Source organism: Henckelia pumila, chromosome 2, assembly GCF_033568475.1.
Source record: "Henckelia pumila isolate YLH828 chromosome 2, ASM3356847v2, whole genome shotgun sequence".
Lineage (NCBI taxonomy): Eukaryota > Viridiplantae > Streptophyta > Magnoliopsida > Lamiales > Gesneriaceae > Henckelia > Henckelia pumila.
In genome coordinates, this window is record NC_133121.1 from 92,215,489 (window position 1) to 92,239,548 (window position 24,060).

The 24,060-nt window shown below is 32.0% G+C and overlaps 2 protein-coding genes across 5 annotated transcripts; both read right to left on the bottom strand.

The window, feature by feature from the left end:
• Nucleotides 1-4,711: 4,711 nt before the first annotated feature.
• Nucleotides 4,712-10,263, bottom strand: LOC140881648 (ADP-ribosylation factor GTPase-activating protein AGD5-like). 2 transcript variants are annotated; one of them, XM_073287122.1, is made up of 11 exons: nucleotides 10,035-10,263; nucleotides 9,163-9,221; nucleotides 8,908-8,998; nucleotides 7,735-7,789; nucleotides 7,551-7,641; nucleotides 7,226-7,460; nucleotides 6,563-6,740; nucleotides 6,229-6,407; nucleotides 5,755-5,994; nucleotides 5,611-5,669; nucleotides 4,712-5,116 (listed from the first exon to the last, which is right to left on the bottom strand). In XM_073287122.1, the coding sequence occupies exons 1-11, from the start codon at nucleotides 10,083-10,085 to the stop codon at nucleotides 4,966-4,968; spliced, it is 1,389 nt and encodes a 462-aa protein (XP_073143223.1). In that variant the 5' UTR covers nucleotides 10,086-10,263; the 3' UTR covers nucleotides 4,712-4,965. The 2 variants fall into 2 exon arrangements, with proteins under 2 accessions (XP_073143223.1, XP_073143224.1); XM_073287123.1 differs by lacking the exons at nucleotides 9,163-9,221; nucleotides 10,035-10,263 and having other exon boundaries at nucleotides 7,735-7,784.
• Nucleotides 10,264-20,145: 9,882 nt separating this feature from the next.
• On the bottom strand, nucleotides 20,146-23,767 carry LOC140882403 (uncharacterized). 3 transcript variants are annotated; one of them, XR_012150206.1, is made up of 7 exons: nucleotides 23,266-23,767; nucleotides 22,212-22,289; nucleotides 21,433-21,467; nucleotides 21,291-21,346; nucleotides 20,982-21,080; nucleotides 20,700-20,863; nucleotides 20,146-20,550 (listed from the first exon to the last, which is right to left on the bottom strand). XR_012150206.1 is itself a non-coding variant. In XM_073288392.1 (6 exons), exons 1-6 carry the CDS (start codon nucleotides 23,695-23,697, stop codon nucleotides 20,805-20,807), a joined length of 759 nt encoding a protein of 252 aa, XP_073144493.1. In that variant the 5' UTR covers nucleotides 23,698-23,767; the 3' UTR covers nucleotides 20,146-20,804. The 3 variants fall into 3 exon arrangements, 1 of the variants encoding a protein (XP_073144493.1); XR_012150205.1 differs by having other exon boundaries at nucleotides 20,147-20,497; XM_073288392.1 differs by having other exon boundaries at nucleotides 20,146-20,863.
• Nucleotides 23,768-24,060: the final 293 nt, after the last annotated feature.

A 24,060-nucleotide genomic window follows, 5' to 3' on the forward strand; every position in this document is an offset into this window, starting at 1 on the left:
CATATTTAAATTCAAATTTATGATCTCCTACCTCTGTCGCAAAATGCCAAAATGACCTTTACGAGGAAGATTGAAATTCTTAGAAAACATTTTGTGCGAGGGTGCAAGTATGAAAAATATATCTTGCTTGTTTCGAACTTTGGATGTGGAATTTGAAAAAATTTATTAGTAAACACTTCAATCCAAAAAAAATATCACAAATATAGAAAGGGTCGATGTTGATAGACGAATATTATATATTGTCTGTATGTCAACATCAAAAACCCAAAATCAATTGCATCTCATTCGACGAAGGATAGCATCGAATTTTTCCCACAAATACATGTTCCCCACAACACAATCTCTATAAAAATCAATGGAACTTTCCTCAAGTTTAAAGCAATGAGCTAAAAGAAGACTTTGGGAATATTTTCAAGCTTTATTTTTTTAAAACATGAATGGTGGAATTTGCCTTTTATTTCATTGATATCCAAAAAATTATACTAAAAATGAATTGGAATTTTTAATTGCAAATTATCATAGAAATTCCGTTGGAAGCTCACATAGTACGTGGGGATCAACAGTTCAACACAATGCCATCTTAATTAGAATATCTCGACCAAGTGGTAAAAGGTGAGACCTTAAGATTCATATGGTATCGATCGAGTCCAAATATCTCACTTTGTGTGGTATGTGGCGTCTGAGGCCAACGAGTGCCAAGAGGTAGGAAAAACAAAACAACTTTCGGTGAAAAAGGGCATGAATGAAACTGTCTTATGTCGGAGTGAGATGAATTTTAAGATTGTATAAATACGAAATTGTGCAGTAGAATTATTCAAAAAAATTAATGATTATTATTCATATCAATAAGATGCACATTCTTTTCGAAAGTTAGTTAATTTAAAACTCAATAAATAAATGTGTTCGACATGAAGTAATTTTGGAATAAATGATTTTCTAAAAAATTTATCAAAATACGTATGAGTGAGAACAAAAATATGTTAAATATACCCGTGTTGTTTTGTGAGAACAATCATCAAATCTACAACATTACTAGACAATAAACAATTGTATTAGATGGGGAAAAAAAAAAAAGAGCCGGAAGCAAATAGTTTGCTCTTATTCCACTCGGATTTTTATAATCATCTCATCCACTACCGGATCGGAAAAATAAAGTGCGAAACTTAATTACACACCTATTTCATCAATATTTTTTAGCAATACCTTATCATAATTGAACTGAACCCATGATTGCCCATAATTGAATAATTCAACTGGGATTCACCAGACAGACACCAGCACATGCATAATTAATATATTGTATCGTACGTTGTGCTCTTTTTATTGGCAAATAAATACATGTAATGACTTAACCCATTTACGACATAACCAATGACCTTTAAATTTAATGGTTCCAACTTCCACTACATTATTTAGTATCAGAACTGCAAAATTAAATTTAAATCAGTATGAAGCATTTTTTTTTAAAAAGTTGATTTGTATATACAATATCGGGATAGGATAGGGGTTGAACCCACTGGAGAAGAGAAAAATTCTCGTAGTTAGTAAATGTATATCAAGCAGTTTTTTGAATTGGTTTGATAAATATTTATTCGAATTCAAACTTATCGAATTCGAAAATTTTTCGATTTTTTTAAAAATTGAACTCAAGTCATTCAAGACAAAATTATTTTGTTTGATAGTTCGCGAGCCTTAATATTTGATCAATATAATATAATCTATACTATATTATAATAGTTCAACCTCTTAGACTAACTGATTTTGGTGTGTTAAATCACACCAAAATTTCTTCTCATTTTACCCCTAAATTTAACACACATCTCTGTTATGTTAGATTTTAAATGACTAAATTATCCTCGTTTTTATCTAACAGTCTTATCTCCTTTTGTCTTTATCGTTTTTTTTTCAAATTTCATCAATATTTATCAATTCCTATTAAATTATTTACAAATTTTTTTTATAACTTCTCTATAATTTATATATCAAATTATCGAGCATATAAAAATCATGTGTCACGATCGCTGATATATATTATATTGTACACGTAAAACATGTGTTGCGGTCACTAGTTATTTATTAAATATATATATGCATTTTAAGCATTTCGGGCTTCGGGATATTCATTCTTGAACGGTGAACCTTAATGCTCGACTAGCTCGCGAATATATTTGAATATTTGGAGTCAAATTCGGATTCAAACTTCATTTTAATCAGTTAAACTCGAGTAAAAAAAAGTTATCGGACTTAAACTTGAATATACTTGATTCAAATCGAATTCGAGCCTTGACTTTTTATTAACACGTGGCTTGATTTTATTTGTTTATACCCCCCTACTCAAGTCAATACTCACATTTCTTTCCAAAGAAAAAAATGTGTATATATGATCACTATAACCAAATGATATATATGATCATACGATGGAATTTTGAAATATGTCCACGAGATACATATTTCTAATTAATAGAAATAAAAAAAAATGGTGATATATTTAGCAGAAAATAAAATTAAAATTGATCAGGGAGACAACATTATCCTTTTCTTGACAAACAGACAACGCTTGGAATCTAATCATAAACGAAAACCGAAATGGAATCGAATGTCTGTATTGAATACTCTGCTGCTGCAGGCCCTCTTGCTGACAATATGCATGTCTCTTATAATTACCTTCAAATTAAATATTAAATATAAATAAATAAATAAATAAATAATTTGTATTTTATTTTATTTTATTAATGGCGCCTCGTGAGTCATGATAACGGTTTAGTGTGTGGCTCCAGCAAAAATAAATAAATAAAAAATTGAAAATAAAATTTGAAAATTGGGCCATTGGTGTTGGATTCTTGTCCGTGCTCGTATTACCTTCGGCGCTTCACAATGACTTCCCACTTGGAGAACTATTAATCACCAATTATTATTATTGTTTTTTATTCATATATAATTTCTTCTCTTTATTGTTTTGGTTGTTCAAATAAATAAATGCATGAAATAAAATATTCTCCAAATCGGACCTTTTAGATGTCTATTATATCATTATTTCTTGAAAATTTGGAAAAGAAAAAAAGAAGAGAAAGAAATGAGTTTATTTTTTAAATTCTCCGAATGACCAACAATGATTTGTTATAGTGAGCATTTGTTTGTCTTTATATCCGTACGAGTCGATCATATCCATATCAATAACTAATTAACAAAAATAATACTTTTTTTAGTAAAAAATAATATTTTGAAAATAAAATTAATATTTTCAATGGACACATCTAAAATACGTCTCACAAAATTACCATTAAGACAACATCGTATAATTTTGTGTGTTTAAATGTGTGAGTTATTGAATGTTGCAACTTGCAATAGAGTTGAAGGCGCCACCAAAGGATTAGGGTCGGGAACATGAATTCTCTGTCTTTTTTATTTTATTTTCAGAATTTATTTTGAAATTCGAAACTTGTCCCACTAAATTTGTGTGTCTCGTTATAATTTTCCTGATCTTAATTAACCTAAACTCGATAAAGGAAGGTGTCTTCTTCTATCATTTATGAAAATCAAGTGTAGATTTTTATTTTTATTTTTTGAGAGAAAAATTGATTGTTTGCTTATAACAAAAGGAGGCAAATTGCCAACAAAATATGACTATTTAACAAGTCATTTGTATTAATATTAAAAATTTTGAGAAAAAGGGTTTGCCTAAATACATGCATCATAATTCAAAATGGAAAAATGGGCTGTCATGTTATGTTAGTATAGTATTGCCGCAATTTCAGTGTTCTCCTGTTTGGACTCTGCTTGATTGCTTCGAATACAGCCCCACCAAAATAAACATGGGATATCAAGTTCACATTGCCATTTATATCTTATAATCATTATAATTAATCAAATAACAATAAACAGTCATGAATTAAATAACAGAACAAACAGCATGAACAAATGAAGGTTTCAAATTATCGACTAATGAGATTTTACATTTATGATACAATGTCGGACATGAGATTTTTTTAGGCTTGAGGCGAGTATGAAAAAATTGTGTTCTTTAAAGCTTAATATTCACATATTTTTTCATCGATAAATATGATATATAATATAAATAACATGATTTTTGGTAATAAAAGATAGACAAAATATATCATATCTAAAACATGTTAAAAGAAAATACTAATAAAGTTAAGACCATTTAAACAAGATATGAAATTCATGTTTCGAACTACTACATAGTCATGTTGAATAAAGTTAAGACCATTTCAAAAACCGTGGCTGTTTAACATATGTTTTCCCACTATAATCTGTCGTTTATCCATTAGGAATAACATATGTTTTCAGTGGATGGATCAACAGAACTCAGATCACAACCAAAAATAATATTTTTTATATAAAAATTAATATTTTTTCATATATCAAGTCAAATAAGAGATTCGTCTCACGAAATTGACACGTGAGATCGTCTCATGAGTTTCGTAATAATTAAAATTGTTCAACAAGCACACTGCACATCCAATGTTTGTGCCTAAGTTAGTGGATGTGTATAGTGCGATAGTTTTACTGTATCCTGAGAATTTAGAAAATAAAAGACATCAAAAGACTAATATATCAATGTACACACATTGTATATAATACCACATAGCTGATTCTACCACAGGAAACACTCTATCGCATTATATATCGAAACTGAAGGATACGACTCGTTCAACATGAACACGATCATTGCATGATAATACAAACTCGCTGCAAATATAATTCGGTTTATTCCCTTGTGGATCTAAATGAATACACAACAAACAGGTAACCAAGGAGATGCCAAGAAAGAATGTTTGAAGCTAAGCATATTTATTGCTGGCATACACCTACAAATGAAACGCTCAACATGCTCCCTATAATATTTTACAATCTCCAAACAGATGTGAAAATTAATTCTCAGCACCTCGTAGTTTGCTCATGTTGTACTTGTATGTTATGACGGAATCAAATTAACAAGGCTGTTCAAGGTTTTGAGAAGTACCCTTGTGTCAAAGAAGAAAAATCATAATCTTTTCCCGATTGTGGAGAAGAGGGAATAGAAGATGCCGTCTGTCTGCTTGCCCCAGAGGGCGTATTGCCATTGTTCGAAACATTAGGTCCCGTGGTATATGTGCTGTGATAACAAAAAAAAATTAAGAATCTTGATAGCATTGCCAAGAATAACACCTACTATGATGTCTACCATCAATAAACTCGTAAATTCTCAGCAAAATGCAAACCATAATGATTCCATTTTGCGGCACCTCAGGAAGCTGAGTACGCGATAATAAAAATCAAGAAAAATCTTCTAACATGATTGTAGACGAACATTTGTGTGTTTACGTTTATCAAATTCCTAAAAGAACAGCTTTATTGTTTTTATTTCTGGTACAAGTCTGCATGTGACAAATGTCAAATGTTGGAGTAAAATTCTTAGTTAGGATGCTGTTTCTTGATTAAAGATATACGAGATGACAAAGCATATCTATCGCCAAAACCAATAATCAGAAACTCAAATCAAACAAAATGAGATGAAAAAGTGACAGGAGTTTCTCCATTAGCACTTAGTTCCACATCCCAAGAAGTTCAAGATAATGCCAACTACATCAAACACTTACACATGCATACCTAGACGTTGACAGGGCAAAAGAGTTCCCAACTGGATGAGTTGCTCCCATGTTCCCAATCTGTCCAGTGAGCAAAATACTAGAAACTAAGAACAAATATCTTTTAGATTTGCAAGTAACAGAATTAGATAAAGCCTGATTCCACCTGCAGGTATCTCTCTAAATCAACCTTTCCAGTCGCTGGCATCACCATACCAGGGAGCTGGTAGCCAACGTTTGGCCAAATTTGATTAGACGAGGTGGTGCCATTTGGCCTTTGTAATGCATTGCCAGGAACTTTTGGCATCCCACCCGAGCCATTCACTGCGGCAGCCATTAGAAGAGACTGTTGTTGAGCTAGCAAGGAGAGTTGTTGGTGAACAGAAAATGGTGAAACCATATTAGACTGCATATGAAAAAAATGGTATTGATTTGGATTCTGAATCTTGGGGCAAACAGCAATTGAAGTACAGTCACAATGAAAACCTAAAATTCTGGAAGTTGCGGGATTTGTAATAAAATATTTCATGTATATACTCTGGTTAAACGGAAAAATAGAAACCTTTTTTTTAGTGGTGATTAGGGTGAGAGAGGGTGAGGGGATTATATTCTGCAGGCACTTCTTTAACTCACAACATACCTTATCAAAAAGAGACATAATATCACATTTGGCATTTTTTTCAGGTGTGTCTGGCATGGAAGTAGATGTGATTGAAGGTGAATCTCTAAAAAGATCTTCAATCTCAGAAGTGGATTGGGCCTTAGTATCAACGAGTTTTGCTGGGCCGGTATTCTCTTTCAATGATGACGCATCAGCAGCTGCAATTTCCAAAGGTGACTTTGAGTTTTGAGAATACATGGATATATATCAAACTAACAACCTAGAATAATTACCAAATCTAATGTTTTGTATCTCAAAAACCAACATCTCAACCATGGAGAAAAACGAAAATGAGATTCATTTAGACTAATACATTGAAATCCTGCCCAAGAATCATCATCACCGGATGCTCCAGCAGCATTTTCACTAGAGCTGTCCATTGAAAGCATATTGAAAAGATCAGTAGCGTAATCAACTTTTGGAGGAGCGACTGCCTCTGCAGAAGGCTCCGTTCTATGAATAGCTTGTTCAGTCACTGGAACTGGAGCCACCTATATGCCATCAGGAAAGTAATAGCCCATGGTCAGAAATTTCATCCATCCAAGAGGTGTACGTAACATAAACTAGCTTTCATTTAGAAAAATACGTCGACAGTTTCCTTACTTACTGGAACCAACATGACCTTCAGTACAATGCAGCAACATACATTGTCGTGAATTATTTCAACAACTAAACATGGCAACAATGGTATCCAGAGCAGCGTTGCTAGTTTTACATAAGCTCGTGGCAAAATGCACTGCCCTGAGCCCAAGCTTGGCTTCTTTCCTTTATAACCTTTTTCCACGAGTTCCATTTTGAAAGCAGAACAAAAGAAGCCAAGCTTGCCATCAATAATATTTCATGAAAATTGGGGAAAAATTATGATTGCGTGAATAAGATATTTATCGCCACTGTATCACATGGATGCCGGAAAAAAGTAGCGAAACTATCATGAAGACATGGAAATCAAACACAATGCACAAGTAACTGAACATACTAGTTCTTGCCCTTCAGGAGGCACAGGAATACTGATCCCAGTGGCAGAAATATTTCCCTTCGTAGTTGCTGCTGGAACATTCTTCCTGCCATCAAATGAGTTTCCAAAATTGCTGACATGTCCATGACTACTTCCATCACCAGGTTTTTGCAACTGAACAGATGCTTTTTCTTCTGTTTTTCTAGAAGGTGACTTAGGTTTTCCATCCTTGCAGACCCATCTCTTCTCTTCATACCTTAGTTTGAGCATTAAAAAATTTTAGTTTTACACAGGCATATCACAGCACAGTGCATGACTGAAGTCCTTGAATATGCAAAGCACATACTTAGCACGAATGAAATTCTCGATCCCAACCCTATCATAATTTGGGGGTAATTCTGCCTCCCAGTAGCTGTTAGCCTTCTCGTTTCCCATGGCTATATTTATAACAATAAATATAAATATTAATTATTAAAGGAAACTGTGAAACTAAAATCAACCAAGAACGTCCAAACTCAGGAAACTCTTACATTGAATAAACTGAACCTGTTCAGGGAGCCACGTGTCAAGTGTAGCAGATCTGACCTACAAAGATATTTGATATCAACCATATATTCACAATTACTGTTAAGCCACCATCTACATAAAAAACAGATAGCACATAAAAGGGATAATCCTGCCAAGACGTTATAAACCAAGGTTCTAAAATTCGTCAGACGCTAGTCGGGCGCCAGACCAACGCCTAGCGCCTGGGCCGCCTAGGCGGAGACTAGGAGCCACTAGGCGGATTCCACGGTATAGCATAATACATAAGATATTATAACTCCAACATGATAACATCAAATTTAAAATGACTTCAAAATTACATAACTAAATTTACTCATCATCTTCTTCATAAATTTTTCTATTTATTATTCTCCATATTTTTCTTCTCTTCTCTTTGGGAACGACGTTGAAAGGGTTTTCGTGGAAGGATAATAAAATTTTTCGTCAGTTTTTTACCGGGCTTATGATTTAAAAGCCAAAAAAAAAATTTTCATTTCCGCCTAGGCACCAAGGACGCCTAGGCTGGCTGACTAGCACTTTCTCGGTGCGGTCGGCCAGCGCCTAGGTGCCATCTAGGCCGATTTTTAGAACACTGGTATAAACAAAAGGACTATGAGTCTGACTCACCCGCAATACTTACATAAGGAAGCAAGTGAAAAAATAAAAACCTTGTACAAACTCAAAAGACAACAGTTAAGAAAACGAACTCCCAATTTTGGAATCTTAGATAAGAATAAGCAACTAATAAAGGTTAAAAATTCTTATTCATCAATAACAGAGCATCCATTTGATTCACTCATCCAAAGCAAGTCTCCACTATCAAAATTTCGCAATCAGACACAACAAAGAATCCTGGAAGGGCCATATTCTAATCAGTAACGAAAGACCTGTATGCTTAATAGTGCAATTGCACCATAAGAACCAAACCAAAAAGTCTACTCACACATCCAAACATTATTAAATCCCATAGCCCCATACTGACTAAAAACTCAACATTCCAGGTGAAGAAAAACAATATGTATGCCCCTAAACGTAGTGCAAGCTGATGATTGTACAAGACCTCATACCTCTTAATATTTATATCAGTATAATTAACCTCCTCTATTCATGCAGGAATCAGATTCAGGGAAAAATATAAATATGAATCAAGATGTCACCTTTGAGATGTGAACTCCAAGACTTCTGTGGATCCCAGAGCATTGCATGCATATAAAAATGCCCAAGTTCACACTTGCCCATCGAGGACCTCTACATGTGAAAAGAAAAGCAAACAAAAAGATAACATATATTAACATTTGGAATAATAAAAAAACAGAAGTCAGAAACCATAGAAGATGCAAGATGCCAGATCAGTCTCACATTTTCTCGTAATCCTGCATCATAAACTCGATGAAAAGACTAGAAATACATACTTGCTTTTGCAATCCGCACACTCCCTGTTCTCTGGCAACTTCAGAAGTCCTTCCAAAACCTGTAAACACAGAAAACATTATTATAAATCAAATTTGGGAAACATATAGCAGAGCAACCGAGCAAAGAATCGATCAAATTCTTAATAAAAATAACAGGTGATTGAAACTCAATCAGACTGCAAAAACTGAATGCATGGGATTAGCAAAACAAGAAGCAGCAGTAAGAACATCCACCACTTTGCTGATTCCCCATAAAATGACACTCATAACTTTGGTTTCCTTCCAACTTCAATCAACGTATTCACATATCTAAGTTCTAACAACTTTCATCAGTAGAGCATATTAAGACAGTTATGATTCCGATAATCATAGAAACAAGACAAAACCACCACAAATTCTCATCCAACATCTTTGCTCCTCGATAGCAGATGGAGTAACCATCATCAGCAATTGCCAGTTACTATTCGGAATTCTCCCATAAGTTGAGCTATTAAACATATACAATCACTGCAGTGATAATGAAAAAGCACGGGTATTGACAAAATATGCAGCATATTAAGTCCAAAGCCACTCACAATCTTCAATATATCCCAAACCAAATCCAGATCTCCTCTCTTTTTTCCAAACAAACCAAAGCACAAAAATCACAATTTATCTGACGAGCCAAATCTCCGACAGTCAATCAATCAAAAAACAATCGCATCACGAGCCTAAAGACTCCAGCTTTATCAGTTAGCATAATAAACACTAGCATCAACCATCCGAACAAGATATAAATAGCTGATAATCGAAAATCAACAATCATGGCAAAATTAAGATCGAGATAATAACAAAAGAAAAGAGTCCAAATCCCATTAAAAAAAAACGAATACCTTTCTGTGCTTGGCATTGAGCTCTTTAGAAACACCTGCCTTCTCATTCATGGTGAACGCTGATAATACTCCCGAAACCCTTGCAGCGAAGAGAAGAAGAAGAGAGTTCGACGGCCGCGATCGTTTCCCCTCCCTTCTTCCTCCCACGGAGAACCGTCCGATTGGATGACCGGCGCCTTGATTGAGCGTTAAGGAAAGACTGATATAGAAATAGATATCGCAGCTGGCGTAGTTATGATATATAATAACTACTCCATTTTAGTGTGTAATAAAATATTGGCATATTTGCAATCCGTCGTGTGTTATGATGAAAATTTTGATTTTTTTATTAAAATTAATTTTGAAAAAAAAATCTAATAAATCTATGAAAACAAAAAATAATGTTTTTTTTGGTTAAATATTAGACATAAGTCTATGAGGAGTAGTTAAAAGACCACGAATTATATATTTATATTAGTTATTTCCCACCATTTTTTTCAAATAATTTAAAATTCAAATTAAGGTCATACCAAAATACCAAGTTGATTTCTTTAAGGCCTTCTCACTTAATAAATACTAGTAAACATATGCACACGATGTGTGCACATAATTAAATTTTTTATCTAAGATATTTTTTTTATATTTTTGCATAAAGTACTTTTATATAAAATATAATAATATTTGAGTAATTTATATTTAATATTAAGTTTTTTGTATTATTTTTGATTATTTATTTTATTTAAAATAATTATATGGTAGTTATGGAATAAAGGTATTTTGGAGATAAATATTGGTATGTCATACCTACCAAAAGTAGTTATTATGTGTGGCTCAACTTTAATAATATAGATTTTTATTATTTTTTATTATTTATTTTATTTAAAATAATTATATGGTAGTTATGGAATAAGGGTATTTTGGAGATAAATATTGGTATGTCATACCGACCAAAAGTAGTTATTATGTGTGGCTCAACTTTAATAATATATATATAATAGATATATAATAGATATAATAGATGTATAGATATACTAGCATCCAAGCACTAAAGTGTGTGATATAATATATAAATCTTACATATATATATATATATATATATAGAGTTTCTTTCAAGTGCCCACCTATCATGCCCACTACCATGCCCACCAATGATGTGACACTATTCTATTGGACCTACAATTTATCACATCTTTATCACATCCAATAGAATAGTGTCACATCATTGGTGGGCATGGTAGTGGGCATGATAGGTGGATACTTGAAAGAAACTATATATATATATATATATATATATATATATATATATATATAAACATGGTTTATTTCCCACTATTATAAAAAAAAAAAGTGGTTAAAAAAGAATATGGAGAAAAATGTGAGAAAGTGGGGTAGTTACATGCTATATTTAGTGAATAATAGTAGGGGTAATTTGGTACAAACATTAAAATGACCAAAAATGGTTACTCTAACACCCTCGTGCATTATAATATTGTATAATATTGTATAGATTGTATAGATTTATATATATATTACTTTATATATATATATATATTATTTTTAACTTGAATTATCATTTAAACCGTTATTTATAATTTAATATTTTAACGAAGGTATTTCTAAAAATTTTATTGATACTAGCGAATAATAAGTAGTGATATGCATATGTGAGTATGTTATATAATTTTGGGTTTTCGGAAAAGCTATTTTTTTATGAATATAACAGTTAGTTATGTTAGCACGAGAAGAAATTTTTTTGTTGTGGTTAATTTTTCGTTTTTTTATATTTTTGTCAATGTTTTTTTAACTGAATCGATGATCGATCGGTCTAACTTAAAAATGGTCAATTTAATCGACAATTTTTCCTGAAAATCGTTTATATAATATAGTGAATAATATATTTTAAAAAGTCAAAAGATGTATATAAATAGACAAAAAAATATATTTACCATGGTTTAAAAACTAATAATTGTATAAATTAATCAAAATATTAATTATAGTTATACTTTTTAAATAATAAATTAATTAATTAAAAAAATTATTTAGTATTAACAAAATCATGTTTAACGAAGTACAAATTCCAAATAATAATTTATATATATAATAAATATTAAATTTATGTTTTTAAAAATAAAATTTTAATTTTTTTAAATAATAATAATAAAAAAAATCCGAATAATCGATTCAATCAGTTTTTCGATTTTTGGTCGATCCGACCTCTTGAACGGTTTGGCCGCTAAAACATTTTTTGGGGTGTTTCAGACCTGACCCGGCCTGTGACTGATTCCCGATCGAACAGACCATCCGGTTTTGAAAACATTGATTTTTGCATTAATTTAGTTAAAATAGGAAAACTATAAATCTATTATCATTTAAATTATTATTTTATAATTCAATATTCTAACAATAGACTTTGTAAAAATTTCGTGAATTCTAATAATCACACGTATTATATAAGTTTTTTTAAATCTAACTACTTCTTCGAGTTTGAGACTGTTTGAGTTTGACATTTAGGGGGGTGTATTCAATTCGGTGAATTATTGACTTTTATGGATTTTAGAAGTTTAGAGATATTCAATCATGACTTTTATATAATCTATAGAAGTCTAGTGGTATTCAAAATAGACTTTTATAAAGTTTTAAAAGTCAAGTGGTATTCAACCTAGACTTTTAAAAACTCTATAAAAGTCTAGTGTTATTTAAAATGTCAATTAACTTTTAATAACTCCATGAAAATCATGGACATACAAACATTAATGCTTAAGGTACAACTATATTTTGTAAAAAAAAGTCTTTGGTATAACCCAAAGATTTGGATAGATTTCTAAAATAATAAAACTCATAATTTTCTTTTCTTTCTCACATTTCTTCACTCCTCACTATCTCACTCCTCTCTATCTCACTCTCTCTCATATTCAAAATGAATATCCTCTCTATCTCACTCTCTCCCATATTCAAAATGAATTATATATTTGTTCTTTTTTCTAAAATAAAAATAAAAAATATTATTTAAATATTTGAAATTTTCAAAATATTTTGTGCTTTTTAAATTATGATTTATACCAATAATTATAATATTTAATTATAATAATATATGATTCAAAAAATTATAATATGATTTAATTTAAATATTTGATTAGTTGATAACATACACGATAAAAAATAAAAATTGACAAATAATTTTTTATGATATAATTGATAAAATAATTTATAATTTATCATATGTTTTTTTTTAAAAATAACTTTACACAATCGCAATTTTTTTAGTTTATAATTTTGTTACGTTAATATATATATATATATATATATATACATTTAAAATAAATGAAATCCATTTTCATCAATAAATTAAAAAAATATTTCAAATAAATTTATTATTTATGTCAAATAATTATGATTTCAAAGGAAAAAAAAAGAAAAATAATAAGATATATTAAAGATACAAATTCATGTAATTGTATGAAAAATTTACAAATCTCTATAAAAGTCCTTCAAAAGTCTACAAAGAATCCATGCAAATCTGTTTGTAAATCCGTGAAATTCTATAAAAGTTAATAAAAATCCATCAACTCCACAAAAGTCTATCATTTTAAAAAGTCACTGAAAGTCATTAAAACTCTGGATTGAATACACCCCCCTTAAGCAAAGTACCGTAAAAAAAGTAAAAAAAGAAGACAACGAGGCAAAGTTTAATCAACAAATGAGTGTATATATATATATATATATATATATATATATATATATATATATTTTTTTTAAAAAAAGAGAAATAATGTGTATTCTATTGTCAAAAAGTAAAAATTTATGGTAAAAAGTAAAAACTTTAAAACTCAAAATATATCAAACTCTACACTTCACAATATTTTTCTCTCTAAATTCAATTGTGTATTTCTTCACAAATGAAGAGACTTATTTATAGATCTCAATTGGAGATTAGTCCAAAAATTAATACATCATCATCTACATCATCACACACTAATTTTCAACATTTTACAACTAAATATTCAACTCTAATATATATATATATATATATATATATATATATATATATATATATAAAATATTTTCAACACTCCCACTTGTGATGATGATCGTGATATGATGACTGTCTTTATTACGTGTTTTTGTACTGCCTCGTTAAAAACCTTACTAGAAAAAACCCAGTGGGATAAAAACATAGCAAGAAAAAAAGAGTGCAGCCACATAAACTCCTCCTCATGTTAACACGAGTGATTCTTCACATATTCCATAGATTGCGCATGCCAATGTTATATATATGCTTTCTGAATATTGCCGTAGGAAGCGCCTCTGTGAAGAGGTCTGATGAGTTCTCACTTGATTGAATGTAACAGATATCAATATCTTTATTCTTCTCAAGCTCTTGAGTGTAGGCAAAGAACTTTGGGGGAATGTGTTTTGTTCTGTGACTTTTGATGTATCTTTCTTTTATTTGAGCAATACATGCAGCATTATCTCATACAACGTCACAGGCTTCTTGTCTACTGATAATCCACAAGAAGTTTGGATATGTTGTGTCATTGATTTTAGCCAAACACATTCACGGCTTGCTTCATGTAGCGCAATAATCTCAGCGTGATTTGATGAAGTTGTTACGAGTGTTTGTTTCTGTGAACGCCAAGAAATCGCGGTGCCTCCACGAGTAAATACATATCCGGTTTGGGAACGTGTCTTATGTGGATCAGATAAATATCCAGCATCAGCATAACCAATGATACTTTGATTGGTGTCTTTTGAGTACAAAAGTCTCAAATCTGTCGTTTCTCGTAGATAACGGAATAAATGTTTAATTCCGTTCCAGTGCCTCTTTGTTGGATATGAACTGGATCTTGCCAATAAATTTACAGCAAAAGATATATCAGGTCTAGTGCAATTTGCAAGATACATAAGGGCACCAATGACACTTAGATATGGTACTTCTGGGCCAAGAATTACTTCATCAACTTCACATGGACGGAATGGATCCTTTTCTATGTTTAATGATCTTACAACCATTGGAGTACTTAATGGATTTGATTTATCCATATTAAAACGTTTAAGGATCTTTTCTGTATAATTTGCCTGGTGAACAAAAATTCCACATTCATTTTGTTCGATTTGCAAACCCAGACAATACTTGGTTTTTCCAAGATCCTTAATTTCGAATTCTTCCTTCAGGTACATCACAACTTCTTGAATTTCTTTATTCGTTCTAATGATGTTTAAATCATCAACATATACAGGAGAATACGTTTCTTCATAATCAATTCCAGGCCTTTGAGAAAAATCTTGTGCAACAAGTCTAGCTTTATATCTGACAATTTCATTTTTCTCATTTCGCTTTTGAATAAAAACCCATTTCGCTTTTACACCTTCAGGAGAATACGAGTTTTGCATTCACCAAAAGATTTTGGTTCATGATCCTCATTTTCATTTATGATGTCACAAGCCACATTATAAGAAAATATCTCATCAATATCTTCTATGTCTTTTCGGTTCCATATTTTTCCAGTATTAATATAATTGATAGAGATTTCATGATTCTCGTTAGTTTGTGGTTCTGACAGAACATTTTTATTATCAGGTGTTTCTTTTGGAACACCATTTTCTATTTTATGATCATTGGGCTTCTCTATCCCTTTTATTTTCCGATGATTTTTATCCTTGGAACCGACTGGCCTTCCACGCTTCAAGCGTTTTATGACATCATGAGTGTCTTCAATTTGTTTCTTTGGAATTTCAATTCGAGCAGGGGCATTTACAGTATGTATATATGATTTTGTTACCCTTTTTGTGTCTGCAAATGCATCTGACATTTGATTTGCAATTTTTTGCAAGTGCACAATTTGTTGTATATCTTTCTCACATTGTTTGGTCCTTGGATCCAAATGTAATAATGATGGTACATACCATTTGATTTCTTTTTCGATGTGTTTCTTTTCCCTCTAACATTGGGAAGATTTATTCATTAAAATGACAATCAGTAAAATGTGTTGTAAACACATCGCCTGTCTGAGGCTCAAGATATCGAATGATTGATGTGCTATCATAACCGATATAAATACCAATTTTTCTTTAAGAACCCATTTTTGATCGTTGAGGTGGTGCAATAGACACATACACCATACATCTAAAAATTTTCAGATGAGAAATATTTGGTTCTTTACCAAATGCAAGCTGCAATAGGGAGAATTTATGATATGCACTTGGTCTGATGCGAATTAATGCCACAGCATGTAAAATTGCATGTCCCCATATAGAAATAGGGAGTTTTGTTCTCATAATCATTGGTATAACAATCAGTTGTAGACGTTTAATCAATGATTCAGCTAATTCATTCTGTGTATGAACATGAGCAATAGGATGTTCAACAGTAATTCCCATTGACATACAATAGTCATTGAAAGTTTGGGAAGTAAATTCTCCAGCATTATCAAGTCTTATTTTCTTGATTGTATAATTGGGAAATTGATTCCGTAATTTTATTATTTGAGCCATTAATCTTACAAATGCCACAATTCCGAGTTGACAATAAGCATACATGTGACCATCTGCTGGAAGCATCGATCAATACCATAAAATATCGAAATGGTCTACATGGTGGATGAATTGGCCCACAAATATCACCCTGAATACGTTCAAGAAATATGGGTGATTCTGTTTGGATTTTAGCTGACGATGGTCTTGTAATAAGTTTTCCAAGAGAACATGTTTTACATTGAAACTTATTATTCTGAAAGATCTTCTGGTCTTTCAATGGATGACCATGTATATTTTCAATAATTCTTTGCATCATTATTGAACCAGGATGTCCCAATCGATCATGCCAATTGGTTAATATTGAATAATTATTAACCACCATATTTGATTCGATTGGTCTTATATGTATATAATGCAATCCAGTAGGGAACATTGATAATTTTTCAACCACATATTTCTTTCCTGATTTATATGTGGTAAGACACATATATTTCTGATTTCCATCAGTTATCGTCTCAGTATCATATCCATGAGAATATATGTCATTAAAACTCAACAAATTTCTTTTCGATTGTGGTGAATATAAAACATCATTTATCAAAAATTTTGTACCATTTGGTAACAAAATTATGCTTTACCACAACCTTCAATCAAGTCTACAGACCTGATATTGTATTCACCATTATTTTTGTTGGTTTTATTTCCAAAAAATATCTTTCATCTCGCAGAATAGTGTGTGTTGTACCACTATCCGGTATGCAAATTTTCATGATATTATTTCCATGTTTGCTCATAGCATTTTCCATATCAAACTTCACAAAAATGCAATAAAGAAAAATTAAGTACAATACAAATGCAAAATATAACATGCTTTATAATACAAGAATGCGTGAAAAATACAAATTTGTTACAATCTAGTCCAACCAATCTTTTAATCAATGTCTTCGAAATCATTCAAAAAATCTGCAGCATTAAAACTAGTTGAACCAATTAAATGGTCACTGTTTTCAACAAAATTGGTCTCTTTTCCTTTTCCCTTTATCGATTCTTTATAGAGATTACAAAGGTGCTCAGGGGCACGACAAGTACGTGACCAATGTCCCGGAGTGTCACATCTATAACAAACACTCTCAGTTCTTTTTGAGTCATTTTCATTTTCACTCATGTTTTCATGCTGCCTTTTTGGTGGGTGATTTGTGACGTTCTCTTGAGATGAGTTATTGAAGTAACTATCTCGATTATATCCACAGCCTGACCACGACCGTGATCATTTCTACGTCCACGCCCACGTCCTCGTCCTCGCCCACGACCAAAATCTTGTTTATGCTTTTGATTTTGGTTTTCATTTTTCATTACGACATTTGCTTCAGGAAATGCCGTTGATCCAGTGGGTCGGGATTGATGATTTCTTATTAACAATTCGTTGTTCTTTTTTGCCACAAGAAGACATGCAATGAGTTCAGAATATCTCGTAAAACCACGCACTCTATACTGTTGCTGTATAGTTATATTTGATGCGTGAAAAGTGAAAAATGTTTTCTCAAGCATTTTCATCTCTACGACTTCAAGTCCACAGAATTTTAATTGCGAGACTATTCGAAACATCACAGAATTATAATCACTGACTTTTTTAAAATCTTGGAATCTCAACGTATTCCATTCATCACGGACGGTCGGAAGTACCACTTCCCTTATATGCTCAAATCTTTCTTTCAACCCTTTCAATAAAATCATTGGGTCTTTTTTGTGAGATACTCACATTTCAACCCTTCATCAAGATGTCGGCGTAAGAAAATCATTACCTTTGATTTATCTTGTGATGTTGATATATTAATTTCTTTGATGGTATCACTTAGATCCAATGACTCAAGATGCATCTCTACATCGAGAGTCCATGACATATAATTCTTTCCAGTGATATCAAGCGCAACGAATTCAATCTTTGCCAAATTTGACATGGTGGTACTAGAAAAATAACAATGTATTTTATTAGTTAATTTTCATTAATATGACAATACAAAATAATGGATAAACGACGAGTACAATTATGTTTAAAAATAGATAAAAAGTTTGCGGTGGATAATCGCCGGTAAGTACAAGACTCGTGAGCATGATGATCATAATCGTTATGAAAAATAGCCTTAGAAATGCCATCATCTCCATCTTCGAAAAACCGAGAAGAAATAATTTAGAAAAAGAATGAATTTTGGTGTGATTGAAAATGAGTTTGAGTGATCATATTTATAGGCAAAAAACTAGTCGTTTATGACCGTTTGTGACCGTTGGAGGTAAGAAAAAAATGATTATGTGTTGAATAAAAATTTGTGATAATCATGCGATGCTTATAATGATATACATAATTAAATAATTATGTATATCATATTACATTATTATAAGGTTGGTGCCGTATACATCCTTTTATATAATATTGTGAAATTATACAAATATAATTAGTATAAAGTCAGGTATAATATATCATATCACATTATTATAAGATCGGTGTCACAGACAGCCTTTTGTATAATATTGTGAAATTATACAAATATAGTTAGTATAAAGTCAGGTATAATATATCATATCACATTATTATAAGATCGGTGTCACAGACAACCTTTTATATAATATTGTGAAATTATACAAATATAGTTAGTATATATACATAATAAATATATATCATATCACGTTATTATAAGGTCGGTGTCATAGACAGCCTTTTATATTATAACATGAAATTATATATTAATATATACATAATAAAAATATATAAATAGTAAAAATAAATATTCTCACTTGTTGAATATTTTTGACTTCTTCTTGTATTTTGGAGCTTCGGAAATTACAGAGAACCTTCGAGCGATCGTGCTGATAACGTGTTGTGAAAAAGTAAAAATTTATGGTAAAAAGTAAAAACTCCAAAACTCAAAATATATCAAACTCTACACTTCACAATATTTTTCTCTCTCAATTCAATTGTGTATTTCTTCACAAATGGAGAGACCTATTTATAGATCTCATTTGGAGATTAGTCCAAAAATTAATACATCATCATCTACATCATCACACACTAATTTTCAACATTTTACAACTCAATATTCAACATTCTAACTCTAATATATATATATATATATATATATATATATATATATATATAATATTTTCAACATATTCTAATAAAAAAATTGTGAGATAATATTGGTGGAATAATGAAGATTATCTAGTGGCGATAGTCGTTTAGAGGTAGCCTTTTGTCACTTGATGATTGCCACAAAATCGCATTTTCGCCGCCAACAATCATTTTTTAATAGCCAATTAATTGCTCTATGAAGAGGATATCATTCAACCACAAAAAAATTATTTTTTACACAATCGGATAACTTGTTCTTTTATGTTAAAATTAATTTATGAGAAAAAATTATTTGATCTTCCAGAGATTATTACCTCACTTGAAATGTCACACTCTCATATGTATTCAAGCAGTTCTCATTTTGATATGTATTCAAGTAGTTCTCATTTTGAACCGAGGTGAGATATGTTATATTTATAATTAAGTCTCGAACCGAATATCTGGTCCTAAACCCTATGTAAGATATGTTATATTTATAATTAATCGAACTGGATATCTTATTCTACACCCAAAAATTGAATGTCAAATCAACAGCTCAAATATATTTCAATACATAGAAGATGGTTGTTTTTAAAATAAAGCACACGCCTCTTGGCCATCATTGATTTACATAACATCCTTTACTAGATTCGAAAAAAAAAAAATAACATCCTTTACCAACCATACAAGCGCTCAATCTTACAAAATACATTTTGGTCACGAAACCATATTCGGTATCTCTAATACAAAATACGGCTCGTGTTGATTAAAGGTATCATTTTTCGGCTCGGGTCAACAGTTTTTCTCAATCATACTGATCGTTTGCTGCACCCCACGGCCTCATTCCCATGCAGAACTTTCGGTTCGGTTCGGCTTCTTGACGGATCATCCGATTCCCCACACGATACTGTGAGTTGACAACAATACACAGTGACAAGATAAAGTAACAATGGAGTTCAACTGCATAATAATTTACAGCATTACTGTCAAATAGAATGGTACAACATGAGATACAAGTGCACAACATGATTCTGAAACCTCTAAGCTAGAGCTAGGAAACGCATCCGAAAACCCTATCAAACAAATCACGAGGGCGATTTATAACCAACCTTGGACATCATCATGCTTTCTCCTTTCTGTTTACTATAAAATACTAGGCATTATGGGTAATAGATCGTTTCATGTACTACGGACTTCCTGTGCAGAAGCTTGGCTCAATCGGCGTCTCTTATTTCGGCTTCCACATCCACAACAGCAATAGATGATTTCTTACCTGTACATAAGATTAAGATACATCAACACAATAAATTCCAAGTAATAGTAGCATAGTTCTGTTGCAAAGATAATGAAATCCTTGATAAATTGCAATCATAGACTTGTGATGACCAAACCTTTTTCTTTACGAGGAGAAAAGCCACCAAATGCTTGATCAAATGGTTTCGCTTGGTTCGAGAACTTCACGGCTTCCTTCACAAATTCATCGTCCACCACTGCAAAACGCACAAACAAGAAGCCATCTAAGCACGGAAGACATGAGGGGCTTCTCAAACCTATCCTGCTAGGTCCCACATATGCCCTAACAATTTGAACTTTGAAGGATATTTATTGGGGTAGCACGTAGAAATATTCCTTTTAAGACAGATAATCTCAACGGTTTGATTTTGTTCCGAATCTTTTGATACATTAGACCTTAGCTTTACCTGAAAATGGCTGGGTACAAAATGGACACAGCTGCAAATCATCTTTCAGTGTAGATCTGCAATGGATAAATTGTCAATCAGCCATTGAAATATTGGAAATTATACGTATTTTTATTACGATATCATGAAGAGCATATCTTACTTGAAAACTTGAAATTCGTTTCCACAGTTTGGGCACTGCATGTAAAACGCTTTCGTAAATGGATACAGTTTTAAAACACAAGTGAACGTAATAAGTCACAAGCCTGGTAGCACATGCAATGTGTGACTGTCAACCTTTGTTCACTGTATTGTTGTTGTTTCTATTAGTAACATAATCACATTCGAAGTTGAAAAGTAAGTGCATTTAAATAAACTCAATTGATGACACACCAAAGAAACAGCTGTAAGGTAATCTTAGTTTTTATTTCAGATAGATAACATGATATACAAGCAAGAAAACAAAAATCCAAATGGAGCAAAAAAATGTATTTCCTTGTCGGATAAAAGTTGACTTTAAAGCGGTTCAGAAAGTTCATTGGCAATCACAACCTCTCTGGCACCTTTTGCTCAATTCAGATCCCTTGTCCAAATGCCGTTCCAATTCTTATTCCTATGTACAAATGAATAACACTCGGCCTTGAAACAAATGTAAGAATATTTTAACACGTGCTTCATTAATCTTACATATGTAGAACATAAAGTGGAACTGCTACTCACGACTGTGAAAGTGAAGCGTGATCTTTAACTGAAATTTATCAAAGATGTTGAGGATCTTGTTTTTTCTTTCAACGTTCACTAGACAACTCAGTTGCATTCAAATCTCATCAGGCAAATATATACAATCAGTTCATGTGACAATACGGACATAAAGTTTCCTAACATAGTAAAAAAATCGTAGGTGAAACGCTGGGCACCCAATGAAAGTTAAGGATATCATACGCTTCCTTGAACGATATCTCGCCCAGCCCACCAAAGAAATGCTCCAATGCCCACAATTGGTACAAGCACTGCAATAAGCTGAATCTAAGGAATCAGTAATGTCAAAATAAAGAGCTGGAGAGGATGTTATTGTTTTTTCGAAAATAAGAAAAAAGAAAGGAAAATTCACATTCACGGGCTCGATTTGACTCGAAATCAGAGTTTATATCCTAAAGAACAAACATATTCACATTTGAGCTGTTTGCTTGACCATAGAGGATATTATTGTTTGTTCGTACTATAACTATGAATCACATAACTTCTAATGAGTAATTTGTTTTCGCAAAGCACAAACAAAAAAAACATGTATTCGCATTACGAATAATTAATCCAAATAGTTGAAAGAATTCATGGACATGGCAGATGCATCTAGAATTCAAGCTGTTGAGAAATTCTACCTGGAAACCAAATTCAAGAGATGCATGTCACAAAACATATTCCGTTTGCTTAACTGATATCACTAACTAGATTGCTATGGTACTATTGCATACTCTTGTTGATTGCTTGATACATTTGCAGAAAACAATTACCAAATCGAATTTAAATGGGGGAAAAAATAAAGATTGCAAATGGTAACAATCTGGCCTTTCTGAGTTGTGACTAGCATGCTAATCAGCATCACTGACAACGGTTTTTTTCCCCAAATGGATACTTACAAACACAAAAACTTGAGGTGAACTCAAAACTCACAACAGCCACAAAGCCAAACATTGACGCATATTTCCCTCCCTCCATTAACAAGAGAGTTCACAATCCGAGGGTCGTGCCAATTCGATCACAGTAATGTTGACTTCTTATAACGCTTAAGAAACTCATGAATTTTACAATCCCGTGATACTATGTTAGCCACAACGATGCAATACTGGGAGCTAATAACAGCCAAATAATATATTCACAAAGATTGGCAATGCATCCATTAACACATCTGAAATCATGACAAACGTAAAGATACATCTAACAATTCAAAACAGCATAAAAACTTCATCATCACATATAAAAGAAAACAGAGGGATACCCAAAGGGAAACAATAGCGTCAAGAAGCCACCCCAGCTGCCCAGTCATAGAAAGATAAGTCAAAAGAATTGCCAAAGCAAGATTCCCCAAAACCCTTGCAGTCTCACTATTAACCCTTCCACCGCCGCCGTCGCCGCCGCCAATCCCATTAAACCCCTTTTTGAAATTCACCAAGACAACCCGTTTCCCCCTCCTCACCAGAATCCCATCTTTGTTCCAGCTCGATGCAAAATATGATAATCTATTCCTCAAAGCTCCGGTCTTGAAGCCGTCTTTGGATACAAACTCGATCTTTACTCTTGAACCAGTGTAGCAACTTATGGGCTGTAAAAATCTTAACTTGTAGCTATATTTCTTGGTTTGATAGTCATTTTGTTTGTGTAGAGAGTTTGCAGTCGGAAAATGGATGGAAATTTGTAAGAGTGCTTGCATGGCAAAGTCCTTGGTGGAAAATTGAAGGGGCGTGTCTATGGAAGTTCAACAGTAAACTTCATGATTTGAGCAGGATAAAACTCAAATGGATTTTGTACATGGGGCCCACTGTACGAGATCTTTATTTGCAAATAATTATTATTTTTAATAAAGCAAATAATTAATTAAATTTACATAATATATTTTTTTAAAAGAAGAATACAACACATATCAATGTCTCACCTCAATTTTAATATTTTTTTAAATAAAAAACATCGTTCTAGCACATCTACATTTTCTGTCAAACTTTTAATTAAAAATATCTCTAAATTTTATAATATTAACATATTATTGTAAGCTTAAGAACCCATTTATCTTAGATTT